General features: G+C 40.8%; 1 protein-coding gene across 4 annotated transcripts in view; it reads right to left on the bottom strand.

Moving 5' to 3' along the window:
* Positions 1-454: 454 nt before the first annotated feature.
* Positions 455-19,497, bottom strand: part of phtf2 (putative homeodomain transcription factor 2) — a 54,073-nt gene continuing 35,030 nt past the window's right edge. For 3 of the 4 annotated variants that reach the window (XM_087831149.1, XM_087831151.1, XM_087831150.1), the window contains 17 exons: positions 17,115-17,184; positions 16,478-16,636; positions 14,545-14,710; positions 13,071-13,232; positions 11,883-12,111; positions 11,654-11,800; positions 11,399-11,555; positions 10,280-10,347; positions 9,356-9,484; positions 9,195-9,280; positions 8,627-8,819; positions 8,411-8,542; positions 8,238-8,324; positions 6,153-6,308; positions 5,954-6,049; positions 5,718-5,843; positions 455-4,242 (listed from right to left, as the gene is read on the bottom strand). In XM_087831149.1, coding sequence (XP_087687275.1) covers positions 4,222-4,242; positions 5,718-5,843; positions 5,954-6,049; positions 6,153-6,308; positions 8,238-8,324; positions 8,411-8,542; positions 8,627-8,819; positions 9,195-9,280; positions 9,356-9,484; positions 10,280-10,347; positions 11,399-11,555; positions 11,654-11,800; positions 11,883-12,111; positions 13,071-13,232; positions 14,545-14,710; positions 16,478-16,636; positions 17,115-17,184 — 2,184 coding nt within the window. In that variant the 3' untranslated portion in view covers positions 455-4,221. The remainder of the gene's footprint in view (positions 4,243-5,717; positions 5,844-5,953; positions 6,050-6,152; positions 6,309-8,237; positions 8,325-8,410; positions 8,543-8,626; positions 8,820-9,194; positions 9,281-9,355; positions 9,485-10,279; positions 10,348-11,398; positions 11,556-11,653; positions 11,801-11,882; positions 12,112-13,070; positions 13,233-14,544; positions 14,711-16,477; positions 16,637-17,114; positions 17,185-19,497) is intronic. The other variant, XM_087831152.1, reaches the window with a different exon arrangement.

Genomic DNA, 19,497 nt, shown 5'->3' with positions numbered 1-19,497 from the left:
CAGTCAGACAGAAAACCTGCAGTTGCAAATTTTTTCTTATGAATAATTTTCCTTATTTTTTAAATTTAATGTGTGTTTAAAATGCATTTTAAGTATAAAAGTGCAAAAGTCTTGATGGATCCATCATCTTTCTATATTTTGCTAGGAAATTAGGAAATGGGTGCTGTGATTTCTTGAAACGTGCACACATACACGGCAACAGTAAGGCAAAAATGGAATTGACAAGCTTGAAGGTGAATATTTGGTATGAGCACCTTTATTCTTCAACACCGTCTGAACTCTTAGGCAGTTTTTTTTCCTCGTAATTTCTTTAAGAGTCTGGAAACATTCAGAGATGACTGATCTGTTGATTGATTAGATATTTTTGCCGTAAGAAGCAGTTGATCAAGTGCAACTATAAATATTTAAACCACTGAAGGAAAAGGATAACACAAACAGTTAAACAACAAAAGAATAAAGGATTTAACATCCACTTTTTTAATTATTCATATAAAAACAGATCTTATTGAAAGACCAGTTCACAAGAAAAACAGTAAATATTTAGACTTTTGGAAAACAGCATCATAACACAGTCCTTTCCTCAGATTCACTCTCATATACACGATTCAAAAGTCTCGTTGCTAAAAAACAAAAAGAGTCGAGCATGCCTTTTCTAAAGAGGGTGAGGAACAAACATCCTGTACAAATAAATGATGAAAGAACAAAAAGGAAATATTCTTAAAACCAGAACGCTATAAATACATTCTTTAACCAGCAGAGAAAAACAACAGTTAAATTAAAAGCACTTTGGTCTTCCTCCTCAAACACACTGAAGATGATTATGCTCGCATTTTTATGAATGAAGCTTGTTCCAGTGAACCGAGGCAACCATTTGTTTCTTTTCCGTGGGCATCATTACTTCACGTACCGTTTCGGATTTAATTCACACAAATCATCAGTACACACGCTGAACTAGCATTCGCTATAACACCAGACACACACAAACTGTATCACACAGAGTGATGTAAAAAAATTGTTGATACAAAGTAACTTTTCTTCCATTGAGAACGTGTTTTTAAAGTGCATGTCTTTGTTCACACTCAGACACAAGAAAGATTTCACCGAAGTGTCGTGTACACCAACGTCTAAAGGAGCTCTGAGCGTTCAACAGCATTTTATGTGAAGTCCAGTCAGTTTATAAAATATCTGAGTGGATTGTGAACACCTTTATTTAGGGTTCAGTTTTATTATCTGAATGAACTTCTAATTGAGATTTGACCTGGTGGAGTGAAGGGAGAGGCAGAGATCTCCAGTACGAGTTTCCGTTTCATTTATTCAACATTTTGCTTTTTGGGGATTGTTTTCTTCATGCTAGGACAGCTGAAACTGTTTGATCTGGGACTGGGAGTCGATAATGAAACCATCTGCTATGCAGGTGCGCTGCTTAACGAGCTGTTGGACACACGTTACATTTTGGCAACCTATTTTTATGCTGTTATATGAAGTATCCAGAGAAGTTGCAGTTATCAGTTCACATTTTAACATGAAAACTTCAGTCTGAGATTTACCAAAAATCTTTGTTGGGCCAGTCATCTCTGTGTATTTAAAGGGCATCCACACAGGAAGGTTATTGACGTTATTGACAGGTTATTGACAGGAAGAAGCTATTGACGGGGCCCAAAGTGAGCTTTCCTCAACTTAGAAATGAATCGATGCATCTACTGGCTGTTGTTAATCGACACGTTAGCGGGTTGAAGATACATTAGAGCAGATGTGGGCATTATCTGACCATTGGTGGCCCATGATAATTAAATTTTTTTTTTACTCATGTGTGTGCAACTAAATCCAGTGGTAATAAAAATGATAATGTTTTATGAGATGTGGCTATTTATCATTGTCTAAATATGAACTTAAGTCAGAGGTAAAGCTGTGTGGTCATTTGGTATGTTTGAATCGCTATTACAAGACTAATCATAAAGAGAAATACAAGAACTTGACTTTTTACAAATCTACACATCCAGGGATGGAGCAGTCAAGACCAGCGTTGTGATTTTGTGAGATATCGCCCCCAAAAAAAGTAAACAATAAGAGTCAATGTTTGGTGGAGAATGTGCCCTTCTCTAGCTGAACCGTAATAAGATGGACTGAGGACACTGCAGGAAGTCTAGAGCTTCGGTTGGAAAAACAAAGTGGACAGATTTGACTTTTCCTCTTTGGGCCTGGATGAGACGTGTCGTCTCATAGTCTAGAGACTAGTTACTAATTTTTGTCCGTAAAAGAACGGAAGGAAAACATTAGAAAATGGGGCAGCAACGCATGCTTGGATAGGCTCGAGCTGATGGGGTCTAACAACTGCTGTCGTTGTCTAAAAGCAGATGCAACATTAAATGACTGAAATGAACCCAGAACTGAAAGTGGAATTTCTGTCAGTTAATTTTTGTTGATGTTGCAACTAAAATGGTTTGTTCTACTTTCAGAGGAGCGTGAGACTGAAGATGGTGACATAGCTACCACACAGCTGCCAGGTGGCTCAGTCTGGGCAAAGTGTTAAAATAAATAAATATCAGATACTGAATCTGACTTTAATGCACTTGTTTAGGCCCAAAACCGACTGGATCTCTCTCAATGAACAAGAAACAAGAACTGAAAAGCTCCATTAAACTACCAGCAAAGTAGCAGTAGCACTTTGTATAACTTTAGACTTATTTTCACAGTTTTGGGGAATGTTGAAATCAAATAACAATAAAATGTTGGCCTTTCTACTATCCCCATTTCACATTTTTATTGCCTAATTGTAACATCTACTCTTATCAATTGCAGCTTAAAGAGAGAAAATATTGAGCAGACACTTGAGTTCAGTTTATTGGTGCAGCCCTCCACGACAGTGTTTCTCATGTGACCATTTGGGAAATAGCCACACGTGGCTTTGCATGTGTTCTGAACAAAGAAAGCTGACAGGCGACACCGTCGAGCCGTTTGAAACCAGTTTACCTGCAAATTTAATGGACACAGTAGATGCTGTGTCAGCTCTCTGAGGGAAGTGTTACCATCTACTCGCGTATTGCTGGAAATGCTCCTGAAACCACTGATGCGGCTCGTAATATTAAACTCGAGCAAAAATTGAAAGGGGTCTTGCTTCAGGTCATGCCGTCTAATAGTGAAGAATAATTGTAGACATGTTCAGTCTTCTTTCTGTTCACACGTCTGCGGCCGTGTCGCTTCTGTTCCTTTTGGTTTTGGTAAATGTCATCTGCTCTCTAGTTTTGTTTTGCTTTTAAATACCTGGAGAATGGAACTGTTAACTTCCCTTAAGAGATATTTGCATGTGGCTTGAGTGTGAACAGGTGCAAGACACCAGCAAATTTCTTCACCAAACCAGTTAGCAGCTTGATCTAAAGTTGTCCGTGTGGAGCATTTACTCTATCTTAAAGAACATGTTACACCTTCAGTATTTGTTTGTAATAAAATTAAAAAATGTTTGACGAACTCAGTTTGTTTGAATAAAACCACTGGACTAACGTTTGCTTTTTTAAAATCTGTTTTGTTTTGAAACTCAACATATAAATAACATTCAGTTTAAGCAAAAAAAAAAAAAAAAAAAAAGGAAAAAATACAATAAAATATTTTTGCCTGCAAATGAGTTAAAATGAAAAGCTGCAGATCGAGCTGAGAACCTCAACCATCACTTAATAATAATTTATGTTCACACAGCGTTCCCCCTACCAACAACTCGGGGGGGCAAGAGGAAAAAAAATAATGTGGGCGGGGGAGCACACTACTGTGTTTTTGTTTGTTTGTGAAGATAACGTTACTCCTGTTGAAGCCAACTTCATGTGTGTAAATGCAAAAAGCATCCCTACAAGTCTTGATCCGTCTAAAACGACAGGGGAGATTTGCTTTAGAGCAGGGGGGGAGGAAAACAAACAAACAAGCGAGAAGTCTCCCCTCCAAAGCGGTAACCTAGGGGAAACACTCATAACACTTTTGTTGACAGGTAAAAACCGAACTTTGTGTCACAAAACACAAAAACATGAAAGAAACTAGAATTCAAATAAAGCCTAGGTATAAACACTGAATGGGTAAATAAATAGTCTGTGAATTGCACAAAGTGGAAACGTTGAAGGTCAAAGCACTCTGATATGTCGAAGCTGAGGCTCGGTCTCTCGGTGGGTCGGGCCAGTCAGACGAGCGGTTCAGCCAGTCAGTGAGAGTGAAGTGTCGACGCCGTTTCTCAGTCCACTGTCATGATTTGATCTTCCACAGCTGTGAACGGGAACAAACGAGCACATGTCAGACACTCAAATCGGAGAATTCAGCCAATGAGCAGCCACAGTCTAACAACAAAACGCAGGAAAGGTATCAAAGGTAAGATCAACAGTGCTGCAGGAGGAGCCAGATTAGGTGTCAGCTTATTACACATTTGGTCTACTTCGTTTATATCTCTGCTAAATACTGGAAACTGTACCCAATAGTATGAAGCCAGGTAAATCTATTTTATTTAAACCTGCCTCGATCACCACGGTAACTTACAGTAGTGTGCAAAAGTCTTCATTTTTTATAGTTTGCTGGGGAAATGGGTGGAAAGGTTTATTGAAATGTGCAAACATACATGGAAATACGGAAAACAGGCAAAAACAGAGTTTCTACAATTCTAATGAGCTTGAAAGTCTACATTTGTGTGACATTTTTTCCTCAACACAACCTGAGCTCTCTTAGGCAGCTTTCTTCTAATTTCTTTAAGCGGTGTCCAGGAATAGTTCTCCATGTTTCTCGAAGGACATTCGAAGCTCTTCTTTGGATGTTGACAGCATTTTGTTCCGTTCTCTGTCAAGTTGGGCTCTGGCTTCTGTAGAGGCCAATCCATAACTGCCCTTCTTTTGTCATCTTGTTGAAATTTGCCAGATTTTCATCTAATCGTGCTTTAAGAATCACCTTGTTGGTTTAAAAAAAGCATATCAAACTGTTATCTTTATCATTTTTGTAGATTCAGCTAAAGTGTTTTTCCAACATGGCGAAACACTTTCGCACAGTACTGTACGCCCTGCTAATACTGAGCTGGACCTCCTTTTACATTTAGAACTGCCTTCAACTTCACTGGTTCTTTACACTAAGCTGTAAGTGCAATATAGATTTTCTGTTGAAGGAAAACATTTTGCAAAAGAACCCTGGATCAGCTGTGTCTCACTAGTATCACAGGAGGCTGTGAAGTTACAGCAGTGAAAAATGCAAAAATGCATGATCACAGGAACTTTTCGTGCATTCAGCTGGCCATGCACATGTTTTCATGCCTAATCGTAATCTGCTACCACAGCTAATATATAACACAGAATAGAAAAGAGTCAATTTTGCTTTAATTTGGGTAGAAACTAACATGATTTCAACATCTCTGTCATTAGGTTTTGAGACACGGTCAGTCCTGAATGCACCAGTGTTTAAATCCATCAGCTCTAATATGCTAGAATATGTGACAGACAAATGGCAGCACTAAGAGCCACTGAAAAAACAAATATTAAGTTATGAATTCACATTTTCTACAACACAGATCTCTTATTTGCAGCATCATTGGCTTTTACAATTAGAATTTTTATAGCCTGTCTTTTGTGAATATCTCTAAAGTAGGCAGCAATTAATCCATTTTTGTGAGGAAGACGAGTTTTTTTTGGGGGGGGGGGGGTTCCCACCACAGGACAGACGTGAACAGATACATGTGACTAAAGAGCGTTCACGCATAAAATTACCTTCAGGTTAAATCCTAACAGGTCAGATATGACTCCTGACACAGCAGACAGGATGACCACCTGGGTGATGTTGTAGAGCAGAGGGTTCATCGTCAAACCGTACAACCTGAACGGAGTATCCAACTCCTGGAGAAAAGGAAAGGAAAAAAAAAAAAAAAAAAAGAGTCAGATTGTAAAAGCAGGGGCAGCTGGTGCCAGACGACCAACAAGAAAGGATATTGAGACAGTGTGTGTACCTTGAGTAGTTTGGTTGCCAGTTTTAAAACATTGTTGACCAGTGTCAGCTCCTCCTTCTTGTTTGGCTTCTTCTCCATCTTCAGATACAAGTTAATCTGTGAGAAACGCAGTGGGTCAGGGTCAGAGTTTGGACACGACACTGATCATACTTGTATATTGTGTGTGTGTGTGTGTGTGTGTGTGTGTGTGTGTTTGTACCTGTTCAGTGAGCAGGATGGAGGTGTTGCTATACTTCTTGCTGGTCTCCGAGCCCAGAGTGACGAACCGGAGCAGGAACAGAGTCAGACTGGAACACCAGATCACCAGCTCCCAGTTATAATGACAGTCCAGGAACGTTTCATGGACATGGAGCAACTGGAAGAAGAGAGATAAACACACTGTTCAGTTTCTAAACCCAAAAATAAAACACAGACTTGCTAATACTGTAATTACATTTTTTTTAAATCTATATGAAACGCCACATTTGTAACAAGCTGCAGTGTCTTTCAACTCATTTTCCCTTTTTTACAGCACAAGTACTGTAAATGTCCCAAAATAATTATTCTGAAGGTCAATGCATTCACATATTTGCTTTTTATCAGTTTTACAGATCAGTTTTACTAGAGCTGAGTGTTCTGCTAATTGTCTGTATGACTGACCCCTGGTGGCAGAAACTGTGCAACACACATGGAAGACACGTCTTCATCATGTGCAGGTTTAGGCTCTGCAGCCAATAAAAACTTGTTTTACTGGCTAATGTGGAAAAAGCTGTTATGTAACATCTTGAGGCCTCACGGCTTTTCAGGTAAAGATAAAATCTTTTTGATTACAACATCTTTAGAGTGACTATAACTGGCACGGCCGGATTACCCTGCAGTGCTATCTGCTTGATCACTTTGTACACACAAACAGAGCTGATGATGTCAAACACTCCTTCAGTTCCTAAGTGCAAACAAGCATGGCGGTGCCACTGGAAGTTAAAACACACTAATTCTCTCAGTGCCAAAAAACAAACAAACAGTAAAATAGCAGCAAAGTTTAGTGGGTTAGTGAAACTGGGCTACATGATATATACTGATGAGCTACCAGGTGGGTAGCTATAGTGTGATTAGGCTTATGCAGGCTGTTTTTTTCCCCCCGTAGGTTCACATGAGGGTCCAGACTTCCCATGGACGAGAGGATTCTACAAGACTTGATGGTGCACAGTAGTTGCGAGCTGCTTTGATGAGACATAGTCTCAGTCTCAGGAAGTGTGCTTCAGGTTACACTGTAGAGCTTCAGGGGGGTTTGTGATTACGACGTAGCTACAGTGCAGGTGTCCTGCTGAAGCATAAATTCCCAGTTAAAAGGGATTTTTTCCCCATGAAGTGTTGAAATAATTAGTACCCAGGTCACTGTGAGTCCATGAGCTGTAGTTTAGAGTTTTAAAAAAAATGTAGATTAAAGACAACTAACCGAAGAATGACAATTTAATAAACTCTGAGAACCGTGTAAAGAGGAATCTTCCCATTGAACTTTTTGTGATTTCCTGCCTCTTTGGAGCAAAAAGAGCCCATACAAACACATGAGATATCAGTGAAAAGCCCACGATGTCCTCTATTTAGTACATCAGGACTTGGTCAAAAGATAGACAGGGGTGCACATAAGTGGTCTGCAGGTGCGCATTCACTGTCAAAATAAAAGACGTGCGCCAGATAAGAAGTTGCAACGCGCGTTTACGTACATACAATTTTCTGGAGGAGGACAGACATTTGTTTAGAACTCTTAAAGATGTCGAAGAAGCAAGCTCCTTTAACCAATTACTTTGGTGTTCCTCCACCTCCAAAGAAATGTCAGAAGGAGTCCGAACCGCAAAAGAAGCGCGTATTCTCAGAAAAGTGGTTGCAGGAGGTGAGCTGGCTTCAAACAAATGATGAACGCACAGAGATGTGGTGCAGAATATGCCGTGAAAATCCCACTCTAGCTGACAAAAACAGTGCCTTTTACATGTACGCAAACGTGCGTTGCAACTTCTTATCTGGTGCGCATCTTTTATTTTAACAGCGAATGCGCACCTGCGGACCCCTTATGTGCACCCCTGGATATAGACCAAAAACAAATGTCCATCACAGAGGACATAAATGAATCGGCTGGTTCTCATTTTAGGGGACTTGAGTATTTAAAAAAAAAAATAAAAAAAACCTGCAGAAAGTTGAAAGGGCAAGAGCAACACTTTTTGTAACATTTCTCTCCATGATTTATCCACTTTGTAACTTAAGAAAAAAAACTTGTATATTTTGCTGATTTGACGCCTTCAGAAGTTACCTGAGCACAGCAGATGAAGACGACTGACAACGTGAGCAGGAAAGCAGACGATACAATGACATCCACCGAACGCTGAGGACCCCGTCTCTGCAAATGCAACAGTTTCTCCATTTGTGTCTTTACTTAACATTTAATTTTTTACAATTGTACATTTAAGACTTTTACTTTTGTACCTTGAGGTAGGAGCGTAGCGACAGCCACATCTTGATGTTCTGAACTTTCTTCAGCCTAAAATGTGGGACCTCAGACTTCCTCGCTCTGCGGGCCGAAGTCAGGTGACCAAAAAGTTTGGCAAACAGAAGTCTCTGAAACATCGACGTGATTGTAAGTACAGGGACCGTTTATCCGACTTGCAAATGATCAGCAGATAACAGCTTTTATCTGTGCACCTGTTTGTATGTCCTCTCTGCTACGCTGAGCAGGAAGAAGAAGAGCCAGATAAGGCAAACGCGCACCAGGAAGCTGAGCGTTACCATGGTGATTACCAGGACATCTGAACCAGACCCACACCCCAGCGCCACAGACAGAAGCTCATTGGCTGAGAGAGTGGTCAACTGATCCAAGTCACGGTACTGAGCCAGTCTGCATAGGAAAGAAGGACGTAGGTCGGAAAATAATAAATCCACACATTTAAATTCTTAAGTTACTATATTTTTAAAAATGATACCTTCAGATACATGTAACAATATTAAACACACAGGCATTAACATGATCATTCAAACTGAATTTTAACAGTTTTGCATAATCGTGGTTAGAATTACTACCAGTAACAATGTTGCTGTGGAAATCACCACATAGGTAGGCGAGTTGGCTTTCTCAAATAAAATTATTCACAGATATGTTCTGGATATTTACTTTTGTCCTGGTCTTAACATTCATAACAGCTGATTGTCACTGTTCAAAAGACTTCAGTTGGATCACTATTCAAATACTGACCACACGTGCAGTATGGATTACCTGTAAGCAAAGGGTGTGAGCCCAAGTGCTACTGAAACTAGGTTCCCAAAGACCTGGTAACCGATTCCAGGAGTGTAAAGATTCACCTGTGAAAACATACAAACTACATGAGTACGGTGCCCTCGTTAGTGTTTTTTGCTTGTATGGAAAGTGTCACTCACTCTGTTCATAATCATGCCGCTGATCTCCAGGACAGACATGTCTGCTTTCTTGCACTCGTTTCCCTCCCACACGATGGCGCTCACCCTTTCCAGGCCTGGGTTGGAGCTGTGCAGCCAGGGAAGGTGACCCTGCAGGGAAACCAAACACCATTAAATACTGACACCTCTCGTCACGGCAACTACTACTACTACTACTACTTCAAATCATCCCACCCCATCCCTATTATCCTCCTCTGTATGTCCTCTTCCACTATGTCCACAAAGCTTCTCTTTCTCTATCCCTTCTGTGTGACAGCTCCATATTCGACATCCTTTCTCCAATATATCCACACTCTCTCCTCTTCGCATCTCCAAACTGCTCAGCCTGAGCATCCCTCTCATATAATCCTGTATAATCGTACTCAGGTCTCACTACCACCTTGTAAACCTTCCCCTTCACTCTTGCTGCCATCCTTTTGTCAGAAATCACCCCTGACACTCGTCTCCACCCATCGTCTTCTCTTTTGTGCACCGTCCGATGTTTTGGATGATTGACTAGTTGTTTCTACCTTCACCTTCTCTACTCTATTTAGTGAAACTAGTCTGCTTTATTACTGCTAAAAGTGGAGGTAAAAGTGGGGTGACCAAAATTCCTGTTAAACTTCAAGTCATCCTAGTGACATATATTTATGTGACATTTCCTCCCATGAATTTGTCATAACTGTTATACATGTCTTGGCTCACTGTTTTCTTCTAATTGTGATATTGTAATGATTTGGTCTAAAGAATAGGAAACAGACAGAGTAGCAAGATTCCTCTACTCCTGTGTGAAATACAATAGAGTATGAATAACCTCCCTCAGTCATTGAAAAAGTTTGGTTACTCAAGTTTTAAGTACTTTAATCCACAAATCCTCAAATTCCAAGTGTGAGAGCATTTACAGACCTGATGGAAAGGGTCATCTCTGTATTCCTTCTTGGCCGGACACACAGGCGTTCCTCCTCCTTCTCCCTCTGTGAGGAAGAGCAGCGATAGTGCTTATTTACATGCAGTCATCGGAAGGTATGCCAGGGTTCATATGCATTTTTCAGAGTCAACTTCAAGCACTCTTTAAGCACTTTCAAGCTTTTCCAGCACATTACCAAAAAACCCCAAAACTTTGCATCACCTCAGTAAGACCATGTAAAAATTAAAACAAATCATCTCAGGTCGACCTAAATGTCCCTTGTTCCCCTTTTGTTAAAACAGAGAAAAATGCACCACACAAAAACACTGAAAAAGGAAATGGTTGCCTTATATGGATATAGCGTACAAACTCAAAAAACACATTTCTCTTAAAAATTAAGATGCGCAAATGTAAACAAATCAACTTGTTAGAGACATTCCTCTCCACTTGAAAAAAAACACAACCCTACAAAACAAGAAAACTTCACCAAACGCCACAATAATACACAGCAAGGCCAAATTAATGCGTTTTTTCATCAGATATTGATGATTCTTTCCTGTGTGACACAAAAATAGGAGACAGATGTTTGTTTGTTTTTACCTAGTCAAACACCCACGCCCAGAAAAATGGGGGCTAAATGGAGGAGATCACGTTTAATCGGTTCCTAAATATAAGTGCCGACATGAGTAGTGTCACAGGTAATATCCATATTTTGTTATATGATTTAAATATGAACCAAAGCATATTTTAGGCTTTAATATACTTTAAAAAATTAGGTGAAGGAAATAAAAAAAATCAAATGTTTCTATGTTTGAGTCACAGTAACTTTGACATAGTAACATCTGCAGTAATATTTACACCTCTGATGACATCTCACAAGTGTTAGCTGTATTTTGTTACCAAGACTGTTTACACACAGTTTGTAGTGGGAGAGAAATGCTGCATTTATTTTGGTCATTTCATTTTCAAGCAGAAAGCTCAAAAAACACCTGAGCGTCTAGCAGCTTAAAGTTAATATTACAACTCAAGATTTTTCAAGAACCTGTATGAACCCTGGTATGCGTCTGAGTTTACATGACTTTAGTACCCAGCAGATGATTTCTACATCTTCCTCTCACCTGTCTCTGACGTGCAGGACGATCGGCACTCAGTGCAGTGCAGGAAGTCCTCCCACATCAGGTCCTCGGTCTCAGACTCGTGTCGAGTACTCTCTGAATCCTGAGTCCTCAGACTTGAACATCTGGAGCTGCAGCTGGTACCAGACTTGGGGACATCCTGACAGAAAGGAGAAAATGACTGTCATTTGTTTGAATTTGTCCAGTATGAATGAATGAACGAGCTTCCTGCGAAGGAGTTAACGTGTCCATGCTAACCTCCACAGTGTAGTGTTTCTTATAGTGGTGCGTATTCTTGCGATTTCGGAGTGCACAGTCACTGTTCATTCTTTCCACTCCCCTGCGGAGGGCGCTGTAGGACGCTTCAGGGTCCTCCTCACTGGAAGCCTCATCCGACGCCGGCTCCTTAAAAACAAAGTGACATGAGAGTCAAATCCAGGACAATATTAGGGTTAAAATATTAAAATAATGATCACTGATAGGTTACCTTATTACCGCCGGCCAGCAGCAGTCCATTGTTGCGGGCAGCGTGACCGTGTGCAGGCTGCGTGTGCGGGTTCCAGCACACCTCGTCAGCCCTATTTAACAAATCGCATCGCTGCTCGTGGAGCTGGAGCCCCTCCTCGCTACTGCGATTGGTCACGCGGCCGTCCAGCGACACGTAGCCGTTGTCCGTTTCTGTGGATTTATCGATGGAAAGCTTGGACTTCTTGGATCTTTGGTAGGAAGCAAAGGAGAGGAAGAACAGAAAGAAAACCAGATCGGAGGTCGATGGGGGGGGAAAGTGCAGAAACAGACATATTTAGATAAGCAGAGAAGTGGCAGGGCTGTGATTATCTTAAACTAGTAAATAATTGCAGTTAGAAAATTAGACATGCAATAGCAAACTCACAACAGCATGCATTCAACACAGTCATGTGGAACATTCACACAAAATAAACGCTTGTAATGGTAGCTAAGTCGACATCGAGTAAGATACCTGCATTTTAAAATACAGTGTTTTATCTGTAGTAAATTAGAGTACAATTGGTGATACTGCTTTCTGATACTCATTACAAGAGATTTTTTTAAGCTATTTTTGGAATAAAAGAGCCTGAATTAGATAGAAGAAAGTGTTTTGGAGCTAAAGTGAGTGTGGCAGATAATTGGATAATGGATTTCCCAAATAAAGAGCTACTTGGATCTCAAAAAGGTTCCACACTGTTGCAGTCTGCTGAAAGCTTGTTCAAGTAGAAGCATGGGGGTTAGGGCTTTACTCACCACAGACATGCACGCCTCTTGCCCCAATGCTTCTTTTAAACATAGCTTTATCAGCAAATTACTGGCATAAAATTTAGCTGCAAAATCCACCTGCACCTCATTAATGAGGGAAAGATTTGGCACTACAGGAAGCAGAATTTACACAGGCGTTAAACTGCAGAACTGACTTTACATTTCAGCACCGAGCTTGCCTGTTTAGTTGACCAATGAGGGGGACGGTGTTCTCCATCCCTTCCTAAATAAACGTTAGGTTATGATGTTGCAGCTAAAGAAGCCAAGGTTAGGCTCTGAGGCAAGGCTGGGTTTTTGTTTTCAAAAGACCCAACGTTTTGCAAATTAATGGATTCAAACTGTAGCCCAGCCCTGCCTATGTTCATCATCTCATTGTAGGAAGATGGAAAATGAAAATACACACCCAGCTTTACAGATATCATGCCAGAAATCTTGGAAGAAAGCGCCCAGGCTGTATGTGGTGCTGGCTGAGTGGGAGTGTGGCGCCCCCTCCTGTGTGTTATCGGTAGTGCTAGACCCGTCGCCTTCCCTATGCACCTCCATCTGAGATGCCTTCCTCAACTTCCTTCGGTTTGGAAAAAAGTGGAGAGACACTTAGAGCGGACCTGGAGACTCCTGACACCACAGCAGTGTGTCCACCGGGAGTCTGGCTGCACCTTCATCGTAACACTGATGATACGGTTCAACTAACAAAGGAAGCTAAACTCAAAAAAGGTGCTGTGACTCAGCCGGCACCCGCTGGACACACAGGCTGAAACAGATCAAAGGCAAATTCTCCCAAAATCATCATCTAGGCTGTTACTCTGCAAAAGTAGATTCATGAAATATTACAAGCTAAAATTTGAATATCATAGCATCAAAACAAAAAGATGATAAAATCTTAAATCTTAAAAAATAAAAAGGATTAGGATGCTTCCAGTTTCACTGGTGTTCTTTGGGTTGTGAATGTGATAAACTGTGAAATTCTGTGTTTACTTTTGCAGGACATTAACATAAAAAATGATTATCAAGAACTTGATTATCATTATTTTAATATAGGACACACAGGAGAGGTGCAGGACAGAGCTTCTTCTCAAAATTTAAAAGCAAAGAATTCATTATGATGATCACTGGGTTAAAAAAAAAAAAAAAAAATTAATATTTTGCTGCTGTCAATTGATATGACGACATGTCTCCAAAGGTAGGATAAGGAAAAGAGAGAAAGGTCACACAAACAAACTCCTCTTTGATCAAATGTGATTGTACTCCTTGTGATTTTCAGACTTAACCTTAAGGTGACAGAGAACAAAGACTGATTCAGTATTGAGGCACACTATTTTTGTATCCCCAGAAAACCTTTCCAAAACAGTGGCATGGTCCAATTTTCTTCCCAGGAGTTTGAAAATTGTCTTTACGTTACTGTGAGCCAGAAAAGCAGCCGCACACCAAAAAGCCTTGAACCCAAAAAAACACAAAGGGAAACTCACAGACTGCAAATCTAAACACTACAAAACACAGCAGCAATAAGCAAACTACTCTACTTTCTCACACACACACAGAGCTCATTTCATCTTTAAGAAGTGACAGCACATTCATCCAGGGTGTGTTTTAGTACAGATTTGAGTGTTTTACGCTTTACATTAACTGAGGTCAGATACACCCCAGCAACAAAAGAGGTTTTCATTAATTTTTCTTTCCATCACTCTTTTGGCATCTGGTGGTTTGTATATCAACTAAATACTGCCTTTGTTATTTCACATCTTCCTCTTTATCTCTTCCTGACTCTCTCTTTTGTCCCTGAAGGGCTTTATCTCATGTGATGCCTTCACCTCCTCCCCATCTAGTCTTCCTAAAAGCTTTCACTCAGCAACACGTCTCAGCCCTTCTCCCTTCCTTACCTGCGTCTCTTCCCCCCACTGCTGGAGGCAGGTTTCGGGGTCCTGGTGGAGACAATCTGACAGTGGACGGTGCCCAGCAGCAACATGAGCAAGATGGCTTCAAACACCTCGGTGGCTGGTATCCCATGAGGCTGCGGGATGGTCACATACAGGAATGCTGCAGCGACTGTGAGAAATATGAACAAACAGGATTCATTAGAGCAGAAACTGACATTAAATTAAAGTAACAGCAGTCTTCAACTTGAAGACAAAACTGCAGGTCTACACATTACATACAGCTTGTTTTAATCTACAAGTTTAACAAATGAGTAGAAAAACAGTCTGAATGTGACTCAAGTGACCAAAAGCTCCTCTAATGTTAATGTTTTGCAACAGAAAAACACACCAACTCAAATATGCAAAAAGAACTGATGAGTTTTAATATCGTCCCCTGGATTGGCCAACTGCTCTCCATCCCATCCCTCCATGTTACCATTTTATTTGTTGCTTCTCTGCTTGTGTCTTTCTTTTTTTCCCTCAGTGTATGCTCAACAATTTAAAAAAAAAAAATCACTTGACACTTCAAGTTATTTTCATTGTAGTGTCAGCAAGAAGGCGTGTGGTGTTTTATGTGGTGTGTAGATGGGGTCGGCAGGAAGGGTGGAGGGAGAGATGAAAAACAACAGTGTTTTCTTCAGGGTAGAAAAGGTCAACGTGATGTAGGTGGTGGAAAATACCGTTCAGTGCTCGTGAAAGTGTTTGTGCAGAGAAAGCGAGTGAGCGTGTGCGTCTGTGGGTGCAACCTGGAGGTGCTTCTTATAGAAGTCTGTGCATTTTAGGAAAAACATTATTTTACAAGCTGTTCAAGCAGTTTGTGAACCTCGTTTTAAACTGAAGACTAAAGAAGAGGAATAAATTACCCTTATAGTCAGCTCCATGTTTTTATTCTTGGAGTCTGCTGGAGTACCTTTGCATGATTCACAGTTCAGAACATTTGTGTCTTATAAGAGGCCTTGGTTTATCCTCCAGACTGTTGTAGCTCCTACCACTTTAAAACCACTTTCTTCTGATTGGCAGCCCTTCACAGGTTTTCAATAACAGAGACCTGGGGCGTCTCTGTTCATGGCAAGAAATGTGCGTGCCTATTCTCCTGAACCATAGGTGTCACCACTCAGACAAAACTAGAGGCAAAGACTTTGAAAACATGAGACTTGTGGAAAAACGCTCTGCAAACTATCGCAACTTCTCCCTCTCTATATCTGCATATCTCTGAGCCTCTGTCCCAGAATCTCTTTCAAATGGCAGTAAAAACCAATACAATCATACACGCGTGGCTTCAGCCCAGCTGTGACATCAATGTTGCAACACCGATCAGGAGCCGCAGAACCGACCAAAGCGGAACAATCTGCTAGACCAAAGTAATCATGAGGTTTTTGTGCAGCACCCTCTTTGTGACTGACAGCTGGCAACCACTTGCAAACCAATTGGAGAATACACATTTTCTCTAGTAACAGCAGATTGCCAGGGAGTCGTCTAAGTCTGTGCGACTGATACATAAGATGACCATATAAGGGGACATCTCCTCTGATGTTGTGCATATCCAAGAATAAAAAAATAAAAAAATAAATAAAATAAAAAAATCAGGATTATTGTACATACACTAACCCCATTCTTTGAAAGTTTGGTCATGTTTAATATGATCAAATCTAAATGTAAAGAGCAAATATATGACAGGAGATAAAGAAAAAGCAATAGGTCACTCACTCAACAAATAATCAGGATTTATTTATTTGCACACCCACTGCAGATGTTGAGCGTGTTCACCCTGACATCTTACTAAACAAACAACTCATCCCACAGTTTACTTAGGAGTTGCATTTCCACTCCACTGAGAGCGCCAAGATTGTGGGTTGTGAGAAAAGAAAAGAAAAAAGAAACACACTGTCACACCAACCTTGCAGCAGATAGAGTGCCAGCAGTAAGAGGAAAATGGCCCTGGAGGTGACCTGGATCCACCATCTGTAAAAAAACGGGAAGAAGACGACTCGAACGATGCCCTTCCGGGTCAGTGACGTCCATGGACTCTCAGGTTTGGCCTTGGCAAACGCAGACCCTGACGATAAGAAAACAGAAACAAACACAAACACACACACACTAAGTTTAATGAGAGCTAATTAAAGCAAATGACTCTGCTGTGAGCAGAAAAGCACATCAGTTAATACATCCAGGAGTCACATTAGAGCTCAGCTAATCTTTTAATCTTCGCTTCTTCCTTTTTAGGCTCCCTCTCCCACCTCATCTATCTTTTTTATCTCACCAGATCCCCCCCCCTCCCGACTCCGTTTATCTTTTCCCTGCCTGCGTTTCTGCCTTGATTATGTCCCTAACCAAGGGGGATTAAACTGACTCTTCTGATGAATAATTGAAAATGTGATGAATATGAGACGGATGGATCGAGGCAGAAAGAAAGAGCGGGCATTAACAGCGCCGGAAGGTTGGCACGGCCATGCTGCCCGTCTCATGTTCACGTTTGTCTTTTATGCACATGTGGAAATGTTGCAGTGGAAAGCCCCCGTTTTTTACCCCCTCACCTCTAACCAAGTCCACATCGATGAGATCTGGTTTAACGTGTCCCGTCTTCTTTGGCTTGTTCCTCAAGCCCTGCAGGGGGAAACAGACGCAGAGTGAGCGCCACACAAAAACTCAAAGAGACATCGTTAATATGTAAATACTCACACAGGGATACACGCTGCTCGTGCACTTTATGCCTTCGTAAACACATGTGTGGTCAGTGTCTGATGAGGCACACCGTGCACTCACACAGCTACGGCTTCTACTCTAAGAGTTTATGCATCTACACACATCAAGCAGATTTACATTTACAAGAATCCATTAATTCGTAGAAAACTGCATCTACACTTTAATGTTTATTTTGATTCTTGTGCTGTGGTGCAGCTTTTTTTGATGAATATACCCTCTCAGACCCTGAAGCCAGCCCTGTCATTACAAACTGTGTAATAGCTCTTACTCATTTTGACTGCTGTAGTTAAATACGGTGCTTTGTTCAGTTTATGACCCTGGGAATAACGCTCCCCTGTGGCATGCCAACTTCCTGTGCCAGCCTGTCACATCCTCCTATGATGCATACGCTCCATTTGTGTGTGTGTGTGTCTGTTTTTGTGTGTTATCTGTTAGCTCAGATAACAAACTGTACCGAAACATTATGAGCGACTATAAATTATAAAAATCACATGAATCTCTTGTGTGACCTTTCTGTCACAGAGGCAGCAAATTAACACAGCTCAAAGCTCCCTGTGTGCGTGTGTGAGAAAGATAGAGATTAAGTACAATGCCTGAATTAGTGTGTAAGCAGCCTGACAATAGTTTGGATTAAATTATTATGATCTATAAACACAGCCGAGGTCACAGTGCTGTGTAAACATGTGCACCTCTGTGTGCACGGCCTTTTTCTTGGCTCACCGTTGGGCTCCTTATTGCTTTACTGCAGCAGTTCTGACTAATTTCATGGAAAGCCACTCATCTCACAGGACCAATAATTGCATTTCTGTCATGATCTTTAGGAAAGTTGAGGCTTGTAGTTTTTCAAACTTAGGACTCCACAAGTTTATGAAATATCCTCAGGCCTGTCTAAGGTGGCACTGAGGCTCAGATTTCCTGGGAAGAACCAGCCTGTTCACAGAAAAGGTGCGTGGAAACATGTTTGGAGACTCTTGAATACTCTTGCACGTTTCCACTTAACTCTAGTGAGTCTCTAGATTACTGTATCCTTTTACATCTTTCCTGGCAAGCACTCGTCTGTTTGGTTTTTCAGGGCTAGAATGTGCACATCGCAAAATCTCTGGAAACATTTTAGGAAGACGGCCACAGAAGCTCCGATTACTCTACATCATAATTACTGCTGAAACATTAAACCTATTTTTAGTCAGTCACCAGATTCCTGCATCTTTTTCCACTTTTGTGGAGTCTCAGTTTTCTGGCAGCTCCTTTTCAAACGTAGCCATAATCCAGACATGCTGCTAGAAAAAGCCCATAAGTTTAAAAATAAGGGAGGTATGGTGTTCATTGGTCTTTATATAACTATGTTCATGCAGTTCGGAAAACACAGGTAATCACTTTTCCTTCATACTGAAAGTATTCCTCGTCTATACTTGCAGCTGGATCTAAGTTTGGGCTTTCTGAGAGTACAATTTTTAGTCTTGTATTACCTGAAACCTGGTTTTCTATCAACACTAGTACTGTCCTTAAGTCCATTAAAATTCTGCACATTTCAATGTGAGACATATCCAAGAGTACTGTGAAATACTACATAAAGCGGTGCACCTGAATCTGCTCAGCTCATGCTAATATTTACATAGCAGCCAATCAAGTTCTGTTATCAGCGAATGGTCTGATATGGAGCCTCGGTGAAGGCTCTTATCTTTAAATAGCACTATTTACATATTTACAAGCTAATATAGTGTGTGTGCGCGCGCATGTGTGTGAGAGAGTAAAGTAGATGCAGGTAGAGTCTTTACTGCAGCAGTAAAGTCCTTCACGAGCATCTCGCCTGGCCTCAGCTCACTTATCTCCATGCTGTGAAAAGCCTTTTATCTTCACAAGCTAAACATTGCTTCTGTGACTGACTGTAAAATATGTACAAAACAAAAGTTTAATTAAATCTAACATTTACAAACACTCTTTGCATTCAGTAATCACCACTTCTCTCACTGCTTTTCAATCTGTTCTTTTGTTGCTGATGCTTGGCTGCATTTTAAGTTGTTTTTAGCCCTCAAACAGTAGTAACAGTAGTTTCCTGATTGCACAGCAGGGGGCAGCTTGGGTTCTTCTCCAGACATTTCTACTATTAACAAACTCACACTAGGTTTGGTTAAGTTTAATAACCAACCCCAACTGAGAAGTAAAGTCTTTCTAATTCTAATTTTATTTTGTTAATAAGAGTTTACATTGTTTTAA

This window comes from Neolamprologus brichardi, chromosome 17, assembly GCF_056152115.1.
Source record: "Neolamprologus brichardi isolate AB-2024 chromosome 17, ASM5615211v1, whole genome shotgun sequence".
NCBI lineage: Eukaryota > Metazoa > Chordata > Actinopteri > Cichliformes > Cichlidae > Neolamprologus > Neolamprologus brichardi.
Note: the sequence above shows the minus strand (reverse complement) of the source record. Positions and strands in the feature narration are given on the sequence as shown.